Source organism: Rhinatrema bivittatum, chromosome 15 (genome assembly GCF_901001135.1).
Source record: "Rhinatrema bivittatum chromosome 15, aRhiBiv1.1, whole genome shotgun sequence".
Taxonomy (NCBI): Eukaryota; Metazoa; Chordata; class Amphibia; order Gymnophiona; family Rhinatrematidae; genus Rhinatrema; species Rhinatrema bivittatum.
Window position 1 is genome coordinate 77,484,146 of NC_042629.1, and position 18,130 is coordinate 77,502,275.

At 46.6% G+C, this 18,130-nt stretch overlaps 1 protein-coding gene and 1 long non-coding RNA gene across 4 annotated transcripts in view; one reads left to right on the top strand and one right to left on the bottom strand.

Moving 5' to 3' along the window:
• Positions 1-8,425, top strand: part of SLC25A33 (solute carrier family 25 member 33) — a 58,849-nt gene extending 50,424 nt beyond the window's left edge. Inside the window, exons 6-7 of the mRNA XM_029579202.1 lie at positions 6,662-6,945; positions 8,005-8,425. Of these exons, the coding sequence (XP_029435062.1) occupies positions 6,662-6,945; positions 8,005-8,207 (487 nt within the window). The 3' untranslated portion in view covers positions 8,208-8,425. The remainder of the gene's footprint in view (positions 1-6,661; positions 6,946-8,004) is intronic.
• Positions 1-18,130, bottom strand: part of LOC115077053 — an 88,458-nt gene that overhangs the window by 68,830 nt on the left and 1,498 nt on the right. For 2 of the 3 annotated variants that reach the window (XR_003852944.1, XR_003852943.1), the window contains exons 2-3: positions 11,684-11,811; positions 8,915-8,976 (exon numbers count right to left, since the gene is read on the bottom strand). This is a non-coding gene — a long non-coding RNA (uncharacterized LOC115077053). Of the gene's footprint in view, positions 1-8,914; positions 8,977-11,679; positions 11,812-18,130 lie in introns of all 3 variants that reach the window. The other variant, XR_003852945.1, reaches the window with a different exon arrangement.

An 18,130-nucleotide genomic window follows, 5' to 3' on the forward strand; every position in this document is an offset into this window, starting at 1 on the left:
GAGAAGATTACAGTGGGGACTCAAACGACAGTGGAAACAGCATTCGCAGCCTCTCACTCAATCAATCCTCTTAACAAGGGAAATGCTCAGGGACATAGCTTGGTGGCTCCTTCCTTCCACCCTAGTGAAGGGAGCTCTCTTTCGACAGCCCATACACAACACAGTCCTCACGACAGACGCTTCCCGAAAAGGCTGGGGAGCACATCTAGAGGTATACGAGACGCAGGGATTATGGACGTTAGCAGAACAATCCCTGCAGATCAACTTACTGGAACTGCGAGCCATTCGCCTGGCGTTGCAGGCATTCCAGACATTCTTGCGTGGCCGCAGACTCATGGTATATACGGACAATCAAGTAGCAATGTTCTACATAAACAAACAGGGGAGCTCAGGCTCCTGGATCCTGTGCAGAGAAACACTGCAGATTTTTCACCTAGCTCAAAAACAGAGCATCCATCTGCAGGCTACTTATCTGCCAGGAATTGCAAACACAAGAGCGGACAAATTAAGTCGTATATTTCATCCCCACGAATGGTCCCTCAACGGAGAAGTAACACTCCACATATTCAACAAGTGGGGAACTCCGACAATAGACCTGTTTGCTACGGAACACAACACGCAGCTTCCCAAGTTTTGTTCCATCCATCCCAGCAGGCTCAGGATAGCGCAGGATGCTTTTCTGATCACCTGGTCTTCAGGCCTTCTATATGCCTTTCCACCGATTCCCCTGATTACCAGGACCATACAAAAGTGCATAGCAGACAGAGCACAAATGATACTCATTGCCCCAGCTTGGCCACGCCAACCTTGGTACAGTTACCTCCTTCGCCTTTCAGTGGAGGATCCGATCCGACTTCCGAATCGGCCAGACCTTCTACTTCAGGAACAAGGAACCCTGCTCCATCCGCTACACTCCTCCCTCCATTTGACAGCCTGGAGGCTGACAGGTGGTTGCTAACACAACAAGAGGTTTCTCAGAGGGCACAGCTCATACTTCTCGAATCCAGAAAACCCTCCACTAGATTGAACTATAGTTACAAGTGGAAGAGATATACCTCATGGTGTCTTTTGCATCAGATTTCTCCCGTGGATTGCACACCACAACAATTACTGGATTATCTGCACACCCTTTACGAAGCGGGCTTAGCAACAGCATCCATTCGAGTCCATCTGAGCGCTATTGCAGCCTACCATAGGCCAGTTAATAATGTAACAATAGCGGCTCATCCTCTTCTTGCTCGATTTCTCAAGGGCATGCTCCACATTAGACCACCTTCCAAGAAACCAGCAGTTCCATGGAACATCAACATCGTATTAGAACAACTTATGCGTTCTCCATTCGAACCTATGGAATCCGCACACTTAAAATACCTCACCTGGAAAGTAGTATTTCTGGTCGCGGTCACTTCAACGAGGCGTGTAAGCGAACTACAGGCATTGGTTCATTATGAACCATACCTACAGTTTTTCCATCAGAAGGTAGTACTAAGGACGCATCCCTCCTTCCTGCCAAAGGTCGTGTCACAATTTCATATTAATCAAACTATTGACTTACCAACCTTCTTTCCAAAACCGCATGCCAATGAACGCGAGTCATTACTACATACCCTAGATTGTAAGAGAGCATTAGCTTATTACAGAAATAGAACGGCTTCTGCATCACGACCATCTCAACTATTTTTGTCCTTTGACCCTAAAGGGCCTGGACTTCCAGTCACAAAGCGGACCATATCGAGCTGGATAATCCAATGCATCCAGTTCTGCTATAACAAACAGAACTTACCATTACTTCCAAAACCTACGGCTCACCAGGTGCGAGCCCTATCCACCACGTGGGCTCACCTCAGGAATATTCAGCCCATAGATATATGCAAGGCGGCGACTTGGACATCGCTTCACACTTTCACAGCACATTACTGCTTGGATCAACAAACTACGGCGGATACGATGTTAGGTCAGATAATCCTACAATCCGCAACAGCTCAGACAAAGTAATTGCCACAACCATTTCACGTTCAAAAAAAAAAAAAAAAGATACACGGAACGTGATCGGGAGCTTGGAACTCCCAGGACAGCATGGCTAATTCATCCCTGCTATCGACGGGAAAAAACAAGTTTGCTTACCGTAAACGTTGTTTCCGTAGATAGCAGGATGAATTAGCCATGCTGACCCACCCTCCTCCCTGGCAATCAACTGTTTTGCGATCTACCACTGCTTAATCACAGACTGAGGAGAATCTGTACTTCCTGCGCGGGAACCCACGCGCAGCCGCAGAGGGAACAAAGATCTATCCTCTGCTTTATCAAGCTCCGCCTCCCGGACCTGATTGACAGATCCCAGGACAGCATGGCTAATTCATCCTGCTATCTACGGAAACAACGTTTACGGTAAGCAAACTTTGTTTTTATGGTAGGCAAATTTACTTTTTTCTGTTAATAAGCAGGCTGAATTAGCCATGCTGTCTGGGAACTCCCAAGCTGAGGGTTGCTGCGGAGCCTTGCAAACATTATTTTATTATCCTTTGTTTTCTTGCAACCGGGACTTCTACTTACTTGTCTGCCACGTGACTCAAGACTGTTCGACCTTCTGAACTGTCAGAGGCTGATAGCTGGTTGAGGCAGTAGTGGGACATGAAAGTACGACCTGATGACCATGTTGCTGCCTTGCAAATTTCTTCGATAGGTATTTTGTGAAGGTGTGCTATAAAAGAAGCATTTGTGCACACTTGGTGTGCCTATATTGAATATAACTGCAGTGAATTAGAATTATAGCAGAGTTGTATACAGTAAGTAATATAGTCTGACAAGGTCCTCTTTGCCACTGCCATTCCTAAGGAATTTGGATTATAAGAAACGAAATGCTGTGATGCACATCTATGGCCTTGAAACCTACATTTGTAATAAGACAGGGCTCTTGCAGTCCAAGGTATGCAGTGCTTTTTCTCTTTATTTCTTGTATGCTTTAGGGAAAAAGGTAGGAAGCGTAAAGGATTGGTTGAGCTGAAAGGCAGACACTATTTTCAGTAGAAATTTGGATGCGTCCGAAGTACTACTTTATCATGGAAAAATTTGTAAATACGGAGGAAAATGAACCAAGGCCTGAAGTTTACTTACTCTCCTGGCTGAAGTTACTGCCACCAAAAACAGAACCTTCCATGTTAAGGATTTCAGGGATGCAGATTCCAAGGGCTCAAATGGGGCTTCCATAAGTGCTGTAAAAACAACATTAATGTTCCATGGCACTGGATGTTTCTGTATAGGAGGGCAAAGCTGAAGAAGGCTCTTTATAAAACGGGAGATGAGGGGATGTATTGAAATTGCTGTTCCTTCGCTCCAACTGTGATAAGCTGCAATAGCACCTAAGTGTACTCAGACTGATGAAGTAGCCAGTACTGACTGGGACAGATGGTGCAAATACGCTAGTAACTGCTAAGGTTCACACTTGTATGGGTCCATAGAGTTAGAAATACACATGGTGAATAATGCCACCATTTAAACAAATAGTTGGGTTGAGTAGATGGCTTTCTTGTGGAGATAAGAATATCCTGAATTAATTCCAGCAAGTTGAATTGAGCTAGAACTAAATGTGCAACATCCATGCTGTAAGGTGCAGAAATGTGTGTAGTGGGTTGAGATGTGACCCCTCCTCTTGGGTCAAGAGATCCGGGTCATTGCTTAACGTTCTTGAAGTTCGTGCTGAAAACTGTACAAGATACACATACCTGATTGTCTCAGCCATACTGGAGCTATTAGAATCATTCTTGCTTTATCTCAGATGCATTTTTTGCATTATCCGGGCAAGTAGAGGAATTGGGGGAAAGGTATAAACCAGATCCCTTGACCACGAGAGAAGAAAAGCATCCTGAGTCCCTCTGTTGGGTCTGGGATGAAAGGAACAAAATCTCTTTAGTTTTCTATTCTGCTCCATTTCAAAGAGGTCTATCCATGGTTAGCCCCAGCTGAAAGATGTAATCGGTTACTTGTTAATTGAGGGACCATTGTGTTGGTCTGTTGGCTTCTGTGTTTGCTATGCCTGGTAAGATAGTATCTTTCCACCAGTCCCAGATGCGAACCACCTCTCTGCAGAGGATTCATGAACCGGACTCTCCTTGCTTGTTTATATAGAACATGGCTATTAGATTGTCCATGACTAATCTGTTTTATAGTATATGAACATAAGAAAATGCCATACTGGGTCAGACCAAGTGTCCATCAAGCCCAGCATCCTGTTTCCAACAGTGGCCAATCCAGGCCATAAGAACCTGGCAAGTACCCAAAAACTAAGTCTATTCCATGTTACCATTGCTAATGGCAGTGGCTATTCTCTAAGTGAACTTAATAGCAGGTAATGGACTTCTCCTCCAAGAATTTATCCAATCCTTTTTTAAACACAGCTATACTAACTGCACTAACCACATCCTCTGGCAACAAATTCCAGAGTCCAATTGTGCATTGAGTAAAAAAGAACATTCTCCGATTAGTTTTAAATGTGCCCCATGCTAACTTAATGGAGTGCCCCCTAGTCTTTCTACTATCCTAAAGAGTAATTGAGAGAGTGTGCTTTAACACGGTCTTGAAGTGGAAGGCCTACCTGTTGGTAACAAAAGGAAATACAGTCCGCCAACCAGGAGGCGAGAGTCTGCTTACCCACAGGTTTGCCCAATTTGATGGGATCAAAGGAAACAAACAATTGAGTGCATTTCCTGTGGGCAACTGTACAGTCTAGATAAAATGCCAGAGCATGTTTACAGTCAAGGGTATGCAGAGCCCGTTCTCCTGGGTTTGAGTGGGGCCTGGGAAACAAGGTGGGTAGTATAATAGATTGATATGAAACTCCGATACTACCTTAGGCAAAATCTTAGGGTGAGTGCGGAATACTACCCTATAATGCAGAAGTTTAGTGTAAGGCGGGTAGGTAACTAAGGCCTGTTGTAACTCACTAACTCTGCGAGCAGATGTGATCGCCAAAAGAAAAATCACCTTCCAGGTGAGATGGTGGAGATCGCAGGATTGGAGAGGCTCAAACGAGTTTCATGAGCCGTACCAAAACCAAGTTGAGGTCCCAGGAAGGGGCCGGCGGGCGCAGTGGAGGTTTAAGGTGGAGCAAGCCCTTCAAAAAGCATGTTACAAGGGGTTGTACTGAAATAGGTACATCCCCGACACCTTTATGGAAGGCGGCTACCGCACTGACATGTATTCTGATGGAAGAAGTTTGGAGACCTGACTCTGACAGGTGCCAGAGATAGTCCAAAAACTTCAGTGTGGAACAAGTGAAGGGATCAATGGACATGGAAGTACACCATACCGCAAACCTGTTCCATTTGTAACAATAAGACCGCCTTGTGGAAGGCTTCCATGAAGCTACTAGGACACGGGAAACTGGCTCTGAAAGGTTAAGAGGTTGAAGTATTAACCTTACATTCTTAAAATGAAACAAACCAACTGCAGGGGACTAAGTGAGGGATGTATACCCCATTTCTGGCATACAAAAAGTTGAAAAATGCTGCTCTGAGAGATACTACATCAGGGGTAGGCAACTCAGGTCCTGGAGTACCACAGACAGTTATGGTTTTCAGGATATCCACAATTAATGTGCCTGAGGTATGTTTGCAAACATATTTCATGCATATCCTGAAAACCCGCTCTGTCTGTGGCACTCCAGAACTGGAGTCAACTACTCTTGAACTACACTAAGAAGGTAGTTTTCGGACTGCCAGCAGATGGGCAAGGTATGTGGATACTCTTTTCCTGCTGACATACCTTAGTTTTCAAGTGAAAATTTCCTTGTTGAAAAATGCCTAAGAAAAAGTCACACAGGCTGGACACAGAAATGGCTTTTGCAAATTGCCCTCCATCCTTGCTTCGTCAGATTTCGTCTTAAGGCAGGACCTTGGTAGTCTTGAAAGCTATACTTAAATATTTGCTAATCAAGAACATCATCTCTGCCCAGCTACTTTGATTGTTTTCACTAAATTTTTGGCATAGACCACAGTCCGTCCTTGAAAACAAAGCCCGCTACAAATACATTTTTACCATGATTTTGCTACTTCTCTCTGCAGATCTTCTACCTATTGCAGTGTTGTCATTGTAGAAATAGGAAACCTCTTGGTTGCCAGTATGTGGCTGCTCTTGGGATTTTCAATTTAAGTTAAAAAAAAAAAAAAAAAAAAAGCACTTAGGGATCAATTCAGTTCATTGGGATGCATAACTTCTGTGAAACATGAGGGGAAGGTGAAGCATGGGCTTAATACTTATCCTATTGAAAATGACCTTGAGCCACTAAAGGTGTGAGGTCCTTTTCAATAGGGTCAAAGTTGAAAAGCACTAGAAAACCATGAAGAAGCCTGGCTTTCCCTTCCTTCTGTTATATACAGAGCTCTGCCCATTCTTTCTTCTTTCGGTTGTTGTTATTTGGCAAAGAATATTCTCTTGCCTGCAGTAGAACACAGTGGCAGATAAAGTCCCTCAGGCTCAGTCAAGTCAGAACAGAGGCTGAAGTGTGCAGTTCATAGAGTGTGTGTGCGCGCACACATTATCATCCTGCAAAAGAAGGCTTTTACAAAGTAAGCAGGGTGTCTGGCTTTCTGTCTTTCCTCCTTACTGCAGCACTTTACACTGGATTCTGCAACTCTCAGCAATAATTACATCTCTTGCTTTGCAGAGTGAAGGGTTCCAAGCAGAAGAATGCTTTCCAATGCGCTCGATATGTGTATCAAACAGAAGGGATGCGTGGATTTTATAGGGGCTTAACTGCTTCCTATGCTGGCATTTCAGAGACTATTATCTGCTTTGTAATTTACGAAGGTTTGAAAAAGCACCTGAAAGATAGCCAGTTACCTTCCTCACCCTCACCCTGCAGTGAAAAAGGCTCCACAAATTTTTTGGGGTTGATGTTTGCAGCTGCATTCTCCAAAGGTTGCGCCTCCTGCATTGCTTACCCACATGGTACGTGCTGATTTTTTTAATTTGATTTTTACATTATTCCAAGATCTACATCCTGCATAGGAATTAGAGATTAACTAAACATTTATAAATAATACTTCATAAGGAAAACAGAAAATAAATCATTCTGCAGTTAGTCCCCAAAATAAGAGATCCAGTACACCATTATCCAGAAGAGGTATAAAAAACGCAAACCACAAAAATATTGCTGAAAATCATCAGGGCAGTGAACAAAGACTATTAATATTAAGGCACACCTTCCTCAGCTAACTGATGAGGAGCTTATGACTATCACAAGAATACCTAACAAATCTATCATCTTGATAATTGACTACACATTGACAGGAATCCCCTATCATCCATTCCGTGCTCATCTCTCCAGCTAAAACCTACATTATTGTGCTGAGAATGAACTACAAGAAGTAATTATAAAGCTCAAATGTCCCAAGCTCAGAATATAGCAATAACAGGTAATGGCTCATGTCCCTTTCCATTGCAGACCCTACCTCTCCCCAGCTTTGCCCGCTTTTTTCCCAGTAATCATCTGTGCCTAGCTCATGCTTACTTTAATTCCATTAGCATTTCCATGCACCTACGAAATCACCCTCTGTATTAAGAAATATGGAAGCTGTAGAATCCAGTTAAATTTTTTGGTGTCTGAATCTTCATATAGTATAATTGCAAACAGAATTTAAGGACAAAATAGCATATGTACAGTAATGACAGTATACAGATTGATTTATGACACTGATTGTGGGAACTTCTAATATTACTGCATGTATGAATTTTTTGCTTTGTACTTTCACACTGATATAAAACATGAAATTATTTTTTAGAATGTCTGGTTTCCAAAATAAGTCATTTTTATGATTCATGCTTTACACTAATAATCTTCAACCTAAAATCTCCTCTAAGCTTTCACGTCAGTGATGTGATAGTGAGGATGTTGTAAGCTTGCTCGGTCCGTGTGTGCTGCCTCATCACAGGCCCTTGAGGTCTGTGCAGCTTCTGAGAGGTAACCCTCTACTAGACTTAGAGACTGAGCTGTTCTGTTTCTTGCAGAAGTGATCCGAACCAGACTACGTGAAGAAGGCACCAAGTACAAGACATTCTGTCAGACAGCACGGCTGGTAGCCTGTGAGGAAGGATATTCTGCCTTCTATAGAGGACTCTTAGCCCAGCTTTTTAGACAGATACCAAACACTGCTATTGTGTTATCTACCTATGAGCTCATAGTATACTTGTTGGATGACCATGCAAAATGACAGAGCCAAGACACCAACTGCCCACCTGCTGAGAGCCTAAAGAATTTGGCAGTCCCTGGACAGAGAGATGGGGCTTGCGACATGGACAATGCCTTCTGGATAGCATCTTTCTGGAAGGTTCTAACTATCCTTACTGTTAGTAATTTTTTTTTCAAACTTACAGAAAAGATTATTAAGCTGCTAGTAAATTAAATCATGCTATTTAATGTACATATCTATTGGGTTGTGCCTGAGTGTTTTGTCTTATTTGGTCTTGTTACAGTCAAACCTGCTAACTGGTGATATCTGGCAATTTCTTATCTAGGGGATCTCACCAGCTGTGCTTCAATTGGCAAAACATTTTTTTCTTAATTCTTTTTGACATTAAAGAGAGAAATGAACATTTTTGCACGTTGCCAAGGCAGTCTGCATACCTTTTCTTCCATCTATATCCACAGTGCCAATACTTAATAATAGGGTTGTGCATTCGTCTAGGACGAATTAGACAATTTCAACCAAATTGTCTAATTTGTCCTGTTTCGGCCACCCCAAAAAATGAAGGAAAGTTTCCCAAAATTTCATTTCTCGGGGCAGCGAAAAAGAAAAAAAAAAGGCCTGACCTGCGGGAAACCGAAATTTCCCGTGGTGGGCCGATAATGAAGGCCGAACCTCCTCTCTGCTTAATAACATGTCCCCCTTATGTACAAAGAAAGTGACAGAGCATGTACCTGATATTTCTAGTCTTTGATGATGCTCCTCATAGGGCTATCTCTCCCTACTTTTCCTTCACCTGTTGATCACATAGGGAACAGATTACTTAAAAGGCATCTTTCAAAGTATGCACAGAAGTATAAGATCTGAGGGTGATTTTTACCCGCATACATTATGCCAATTTTCAAAGAGAGAAAAATTCCTTTGAAAACTGAGTTGGAAAAAGTCCACACTCAGACCTGCACTGCTATTTGTGCAGATACTTTTTCCTGTGAAATTTTTAAAATTGAAACGTACACGTTAAAGTGTTAACCCGGTCCCAATTCTATCCCCAGGAACACCTTCCCTATCTATGGGTAAAAGGATGTGTGTAGTGGCAGAACAAGCACACTGTTACCTGCACAGAGAAAAGGCAAGTTTTAAAGACCCCATTTGTGAAGGTAACGCACTGTTTTACCTTTAGAAATGCCTTTGAAGACTGCTGTTAGGACTGAATTTTCAAAGCATTTACAAGCATAAAAAACAGTTTTATTATACAATAACCCAGGGCTCAGTGTGTGTACTGGAGAAGCATTGCAGATGAAAGAGTTGATATTTTCATACATACTGCTGTATATGTGTAAGCTAACCTGCACAAGTTATGCCCTTGAGAAAGCAGCTATAACTTTGTGTGGGTGAGATTCTGTGCTTACCAGGGCACTTTTCCACTAATATTCAAAGCAAATTTATGCACAAAAGTTCATTTTCAAAATGTGGGGCAAAGTCTGCATTTAGAAATTACCCTCCCTCTGATCATTTGATGCATGATGTGGCTCTAAATCCATCTAAAATTGTTTGGCCTTTTTTGATAGTTGGTCTATGATCTCATTCCACATTACCTTCTTAAGCAGAAAGTTTACCCATTTCCAGCACAGCAGGACAGCAGCACTGCAGACATACTCTGTGTTGAGGCACGTATCAAACTAATTAAAAATATTTCCTTGCAAAATATCCATCTATTTTCTCATGCTGAAGATCTTCCTACATCAAAACTCCTTGGCTGGTATTGATGATCTAGCATATACTTGTATATGGTCCCAGAAGTGGATGATGGAGCAGGGAAGTCAATATTTTATCGCACATCAAGCATTTAGGTGACATGTTTTACAACGTCTTTCCTAATCAATGATACATCTATGGATGATTTTGATTTGCATCTTGACCTTGGAAACAGAATGAGATCTGATCTATCACAGCAAGAGGTTTCCTTGCATTGACTTAAGATCTTGTTGCCACTTATTGGCTAGTAAGTTCAAGATCACATCTTTGGCTATACTACCCAGGACTGAACCAAATGGTCAAGGTTTTCTCAAAGGTTGAAGAAATCTGTATTTATTTATTAAATACTTATAGATCACTTTCCTGACCTTGGGGGGAGGGGGAACTGCTGAAGCAGTGAGCAGAAAATTAAAAATTCAATATAAGTATATGAGAATCCGGTGGTTCTTGTAAAGCGAGGATGAGCCTCTTTAAAGAGTATGCAATGTCACACTTGGAATAATATGGAAAGCAGAGTTGCTTACCTGTAACAGGTGTTCTCCTAGGACAGCAGGATGTGGACATCACCCACTTGTGAGGACTATCAGATGCAGCCTGCCCTGGGAAATCTGGCTGGCCCACTGAGCATACCCAGCATGCCATTATGCAGGCGGGGTCCCTCTTCAGTCTCGTAATAGAATTACGAAAAAATAAAATAACAAACCAGGAGAAAACCCAACTTCACTGGGTGGCAGGCGGGTTCCTGAAGACTAACATCCTGCTGTCCTGGGAGAACACCTGTTAGATAAGCAACTCTGCTTTCTCCTAGAACAAGCAAGATGGTAGTTCTCACAAGTGGGTGAATACCTAGCTACAGGCTATTCCTGAAACAAGGGGACCAATAACCAGGTGCCAATGGGCACAACAACCAAGGTGCTATTGGTAACACACGGAATCAGCCTGAACCCGAACAATAGGCCTGAGGTAGGAAGTGTTGGGTTTTACAGCTGAAAGATTCCGGAGGACAGACTGGCCGAAAGTATCACATTGGCCGTACCTGTCCAGACAGAAGTGCGAGGCAAAGGTGTGGGGGGAGAACTCCATGTCAGCCTTGTAGATCTCGTCCACGGAGACCGCTCAAAAATGGGCCACCAAAGCTACCATGGCTCCTAGCTGCAGTCCTGCTTGCCTTCGACCAGACTTAACTATCAGAGAAAGTGGTCTTGCTACACTCCCTGCTGCTCCACAACGGACATGGACCCTCTGCCTTGTCCACCAAAGGTACCTTCTTTCTTACCTCTATCTCCTTTACAGTGAAAGTCTAGCCACATCCTCACTGCGAGTTCACTTAAGTGCTATAACAGCTTACCATACTTCTCTAAACAGAGAATCTATTTCATATTATTCGCTTGTTTCCGAGTTAATGGAAGGTGAACTACATCTACGTCCACCAATAAAGTAACCGCCAATGATGTGGAATATTTACATAATCCTCAAACAGGTGCTTCCACCCTTTGAACCATCAAAGACTTGTAACCTTCGATACCTCTCATGGTAAGTACTTTTCCTGGCGGCCTTCACATCAGCTGGACGAGTTAGTGACTTTCAACCCTTAGTTCACTACTCTCCTTATCTGCAATTCCATCATCACAAGGTGACCTAAGTTTTCTACCAAAGGTAATATCTAGTTTCCATCTAAACCAGACTATCACCTTACACGTTTTTCCTCCAACACCTCATGAAAATGACAATGAGTAGAACTTACTTACATTGGATGGTAAGTGTGCGCTTCCCTATTGTATACAGCACACCCATTCACCACACTGTCCTTCGCAACTGTTTCTTTCTTTCACTCCTAATGCCAAAGGACGTCCAGTGACACAGAGAAAATTTCCACCTGGATGTCCAACGGTATACAAATATGTTACCATAAACTATTGCAGTCGATATCGGCAATTTCAAAGTGCATCAAGTAACAGCCGTGGAGACCTCAGTGGCCCACTTTCATAAAACACCTATCATACACTTCTGTAAAGAAGTGATGTCGTCATCTTTACATACTTTCACATCCCATTACTGCTTAGATAAGCAAGTTGCGGATGATGCGCTATTGGGACCTACAGAAGAGCACATGTACCTCACATAAACAGCCTTCATAGAAACTGTCCGCCAATACATCCCGTATTGAGCACAATAAAGACCAATAACATCACCTACTCAATACGTCAGCTGGGGACTCCCAGACAGCATGGCTAATTCAGCTACTTATCTATGTGAAAAGAGCAAGTTTGCTTACTGTAAATGGTATTTTCTGTAGATAGCAGATGAATTAGCCATGCTAACCCGCCCGCCTCCCCGGACAGTTCTGACATGGCATAACACTTGCTTTGATACAGACTGAGGTACCTCAGGCAGAGCGAGCGATATACAGGATTGAGTGCCTGGCTGAAAGACTTAACCATACTTGGAGAGCTCTGCCACCTAGTGACACGGAGAACGTACCCCAGACAGCATGGCTAATTCATCTGCTATCTACGGGAAACACCGTTTACGGTAAGCAAACTTGCTCTTCAGTGTCTCATTAGGATGTGTATAGGGTTGAAGGGATTCAGTGTCCTGTTAGGGTGTTTGTGTGTGAGGGGGGATTAGTCTCATTAGGATACCTGTATGGGGTGGTGAGGGTCCCATTAAGGGGAGTGTGTGTGGGGGGGGGGGGGGAGGAGATTCAGTGTCCCAGTAGGATGTGTGGGGGAGGGGAATGAGGGGATTTAGTGTCGTTAGGGTGTGGGGGGGCGGGAGGGTTCAAATTCAGTGTCCCATTAAAGCGTGTATGTCGGGGGATGAGGGAATTCAGTCTCATTAGGGTATGTGTGAGTGCAGGAGATTGTGTCCCGGTAGGGTGTGTGTATGTGGGGGGGGGTGTGTGTGTAAGGGGATTCAGTTTACCGTTTGGGTGTGTGTCCGGGGGATTCAGTGTTCCTTTAGGGTGTCTGTGAGGAGATTCAGTGTCTCATTAGACTATGTGTATGGAGTGTGAAGGGATTCTGTTTCCAGTTAGTGGGTGTCTGTGTGAGTATGAGGGATTCAGTGTCCCATTAGGGCAGGGATGGGCAATTCCAGTCCTCGAGGGCCGCAAACCGGTCGGGTTTTCAGGATATCCCTAATGAATATGCACGAGAGAGATTTGCATGCACTCTGCCTCAGTCATATGTAAATCTTTTTCATGGATATTCATTAGGGATATCCTGAAAAACCGACCAGTTTGCGGCCCTCGATGACCGGAATTGCCCACCCCTGCATTATGGTGTGTGTGTGTTGGGGGGGGGGTGGATTTAGTGAACCATTAGGAGGGTGTATGTGAGTAGGATTCAGAGTCTCTTTAGATTGTATGTATGGGGGGGTGAGGGGATTCAGTGATCCGTTAGGGTGTGTGGGAGTGTGTGTAGGTTTCAGTATCTCTTTAGATTGTAAGGTGATTGAGGGGATTCAGTGTCTCGATAGGGGGTGTGTGTGTGTGAGGAAGGGTGAGGGATTCAGTGTCTCAGGTTGTGTATGAGCGTTGAGGGGATTCAGTGACTCATTAGATTGTATGTATGGGAGTGAGGGGATTCAGTGTCTCGTTAGGGGGGGGGTGTGTGTGAGAGGAAGGGTGAAGGATTCAGTGCCTCAGGTTGTGTATGAGCGTTGAGGGGATTCAGTGTCTCATTAGATTGTGTTTGAGGAGGTGAGGGGATTCAGTGTCTCGTAGGGTGTGTGTGTGAGAGAGGGAGGGTGAGGGGATTCAGTGTCATTAACTTGTCTATGGGGGTTGAGGATATTCTGTGTCTCATTAGATTGTATGTATGGGAGAGGATTCAGTGTCTCATTAGGTTGTGTAGGGGGGGGAGAGGATTCAGTCTCATTAGGTTGTGTATGAGGGGGTGACAGGATTCAGTGTCTCGTTAGGGGGTGTGTGTGTGTGTGTGTGAGGAAAGGTGTCTATGGGGGGTGAGGGGATTCAGTGTCTCATTAGGGTGTGAAGGGGGGAGGGGAGTCTGACTCCTTACTGTGTAAAAGGAGATTCAGTGTCTCGTAAGGGAGTGTGTGAAGGGGTGAGAGGAGTCCATGTCTCGTTAGGGGGGGGTGAGGGGTTTCAGTGTCTCGTTAGGGGTGTGTGAGGGGAGTCCGTGTCTCATTAGGTAGTGTGTGAGGGATTCCGTGTCTCTTTGGGGGGGGGTGAGGGGAGTCAGTGTCTCTTTAGGGAGTGAGAGGTTTCACTGTCTCCTTGGGGTGTGTGAGGGGAGTCCGTGTCTCGTTAGGGGGTGGGTGTGTGAGGGATTTCACTGTCTCCTTAGTGTGTGAGGGGAGTCCGTGTCTCGTTAGGGGGTGTGTGAGGGGAGTCCGTGTCTACCTTAGTGTGTGAGGGGAGTCCGTGTCTCCTTAGGGGGTGTGTGAGGGATTTCACTGTCTCCTTAGTGTGTGAGGGGAGTCCGTGTCTCGTTAGGGGGTGCGTGAGGGGATTCACTGTCTCCTTAGTGTGTGAGGGGAGTCCGTGTCTCCTTAGGGGGTGCGTGAGGGGATTCACTGTCTCCTTAGTGTGTGAGGGGAGTCCGTGTCTCCTTAGGGGGTGCGTGAGGGGATTCACTGTCTCCTTAGTGTGTGAGGGGAGTCCGTGTCTCCTTAGGGGGTGCGTGAGGGATTTCACTGTCTCCTTAGTGTGTGAGGGGAGTCCGTGTCTCGTTAGGGGGTGTGTGAGGGATTTCACTGTCTCCTTAGTGTGTGAGGGGAGTCCGTGTCTCCTTAGGGGGTGTGTGAGGGGAGTCCGTGTCTCCTTAGTGTGTGAGGGATTTCACTGTCTCCTTAGTGTGTGAGGGGAGTCCGTGTCTCGTTAGGGGGTGTGTGAGGGATTTCACTGTCTCCTTAGTGTGTGAGGGGAGTCCGTGTCTCCTTAGGGGGTGTGTGAGGGGAGTCCGTGTCTCCTTAGGGTGTGAGGGATTTCACTGTCTCCTTAGTGTGTGAGGGGAGTCCGTGTCTCCTTAGGGGGTGTGTGAGGGGATTCACTGTCTCCTTAGTGTGTGAGGGGAGTCCGTGTCTCGTTAGGGAGTGTGTGAGGGGATTTCACTGCCTCCTTAGTGTGTGAGGGGAGTCCGTGTCTCGTTAGTGAATCCCCTCACACACCCCCTAACGAGACACGGACTCCCCTCACACACTAAGGAGGCAGTGAAATCCCTCACACACTAAGGAGACACGGACTCCCCTCACACACCCCCTAAGGAGACACGGACTCCCCTCACACACTAAGGAGACAGTGAAATCCCTCACGCACCCCCTAACGAGACACGGACTCCCCTCACACACTAAGGAGACAGTGAAATCCCTCACACACCCCCTAACGAGACACGGACTCCCCTCACACACTAAGGAGACAGTGAAATCCCTCACGCACCCCCTAACGAGACACGGACTCCCCTCACACACTAAGGAGACAGTGAATCCCCTCACACACCCCCTAACGAGACACGGACTCCCCTCACACACTAAGGAGACAGTGAATCCCCTCACACACCCCCTAACGAGACACGGACTCCCCTCACACACTAAGGAGACAGTGAATCCCCTCACACACCCCCTAACGAGACACGGACTCCCCTCACACACTAAGGAGACAGTGAATCCCCTCACACACCCCCTGTCTCCTTAGTGTGTGAGGGGAGTCCGTGTCTCGTTAGGGGGTGTGTGAGGGGATTCACTGTCTCCTTAGTGTGTGAGGGGAGTCCGTGTCTCGTTAGGGGGTGTGTGAGGGGATTCACTGTCTCCTTAGTGTGTGAGGGGAGTCCGTGTCTCCTTAGGGGGTGTGTGAGGGGATTCACTGTCTCCTTAGTGTGTGAGGGGAGTCCGTGTCTCGTTAGGGGGTGTGTGAGGGGATTCACTGTCTCCTTAGTGTGTGAGGGGAGTCCGTGTCTCGTTAGGGGGTGCGTGAGGGGATTCACTGTCTCCTTAGTGTGTGAGGGGAGTCCGTGTCTCGTTAGGGGGTGTGTGAGGGGATTCACTGTCTCCTTAGTGTGTGAGGGGAGTCCGTGTCTCGTTAGGGGGTGTGTGAGGGGATTCACTGTCTCCTTAGTGTGTGAGGGGAGTCCGTGTCTCGTTAGGGGGTGCGTGAGGGGATTCACTGTCTCCTTAGTGTGTGAGGGGAGTCCGTGTCTCGTTAGGGGGTGCGTGAGGGATTTCACTGTCTCCTTAGTGTGTGAGGGGAGTCCGTGTCTCGTTAGGGGGTGCGTGAGGGATTTCACTGTCTCCTTAGTGTGTGAGGGGAGTCCGTGTCTCGTTAGGGGGTGCGTGAGGGATTTCACTGTCTCCTTAGTGTGTGAGGGGAGTCCGTGTCTCCTTAGGGGGTGTGTGAGGGGAGTCCGTGTCTCCTTAGTGTGTGAGGGATTTCACTGTCTCCTTAGTGTGTGAGGGGAGTCCGTGTCTCGTTAGGGGGTGTGTGAGGGATTTCACTGTCTCCTTAGTGTGTGAGGGGAGTCCGTGTCTCCTTAGGGGGTGTGTGAGGGGAGTCCGTGTCTCCTTAGGGTGTGAGGGATTTCACTGTCTCCTTAGTGTGTGAGGGGAGTCCGTGTCTCCTTAGGGGGTGTGTGAGGGGATTCACTGTCTCCTTAGTGTGTGAGGGGAGTCCGTGTCTCGTTAGGGAGTGTGTGAGGGGATTTCACTGCCTCCTTAGTGTGTGAGGGGAGTCCGTGTCTCGTTAGGGGGTGTGTGAGGGGATTCACTGTCTCCTTAGTGTGTGAGGGGAGTCCGTGTCTCGTTAGGGGGTGTGTGAGGGGATTCACTGTCTCCTTAGTGTGTGAGGGGAGTCCGTGTCTCGTTAGGGGGTGTGTGAGGGGATTCACTGTCTCCTTAGTGTGTGAGGGGAGTCCGTGTCTCGTTAGGGGGTGTGTGAGGGGATTTCACTGCCTCCTTAGTGTGTGAGGGGAGTCCGTGTCTCGTTAGGGGGTGTGTGAGGGGATTCACTGTCTCCTTAGTGTGTGAGGGGAGTCCGTGTCTTGTTAGGGGGTGTGTGAGGGGATTCACTGTCTCCTTAGTTTGTGAGGGGAGTCCATGTCTCGTTAGGGGGTGTGTGAGGGGATTCATTGCCTCCTTAGTGTGTGAGGGGAGTCCATGTATCGTTAGGGGGTGTGTGAGGGGATTCACTGTCTCCTTAGTGTGTGAGGGGAGACCGTGTCTCGTTAGGGGGTGTGTGAGGGGATTCACTGTCTCCTTAGTGTGTGAGGGGAGACCGTGTCTCGTTAGGGGGTGTGTGAGGGGATTCACTGTCTCCTTAGTGTGTGAGGGGAGTCCGTGTCTCGTTAGGGGGGTGTGTGAGGGGATTCACTGTCTCCTTAGTGTGTGAGGGGAGTCCGTGTCTCCTTAGGGGGTGTGTGAGGGGATTCACTGTCTCCTTAGTGTGTGAGGGGAGACCGTGTCTCGTTAGGGGGTGTGTGAGGGGATTCACTGTCTCCTTAGTGTGTGAGGGGAGTCCGTGTCTCGTTAGGGGGGTGTGTGAGGGGATTCACTGTCTCCTTAGTGTGTGAGGGGAGTCCGTGTCTCGTTAGGGGGTGTGTGAGGGGATTCACTGTCTCCTTAGTGTGTGAGGGGAGTCCGTGTCTCGTTAGGGGGGTGTGTGAGGGGATTCACTGTCTCCTTAGTGTGTGAGGGGAGTCCGTGTCTCCTTAGGGGGTGTGTGAGGGGATTCACTGTCTCCTTAGTGTGTGAGGGGAGTCCATGTATCGTTAGGGGGTGTGTGAGGGGATTCACTGTCTCCTTAGTGTGTGAGGGGAGACCGTGTCTCGTTAGGGGGTGTGTGAGGGGATTCACTGTCTCCTTAGTGTGTGAGGGGAGTCCGTGTCTCCTTAGTGTGTGAGGGGATTCACTGTCTCCTTAGTGTGTGAGGGGAGTCCGTGTCTCGTTAGGGGGTGTGTGAGGGGATTCACTGTCTCCTTAGTGTGTGAGGGGAGTCCGTGTCTCCTTAGGGGGTGTGTGAGGGGATTCACTGTCTCCTTAGTGTGTGAGGGGAGTCCGTGTCTTGTTAGGGGGTGTGTGAGGGGATTCACTGTCTCCTTAGTGTGTGAGGGGATTCACTGTCTCCTTAGTGTGTGAGGGGAGTCCGTGTCTCCTTAGTGTGTGAGGGGAGTCCGTGTCTTGTTAGGGGGTGTGTGAGGGGATTCACTGTCTCCTTAGTGTGTGAGGGGATTCACTGTCTC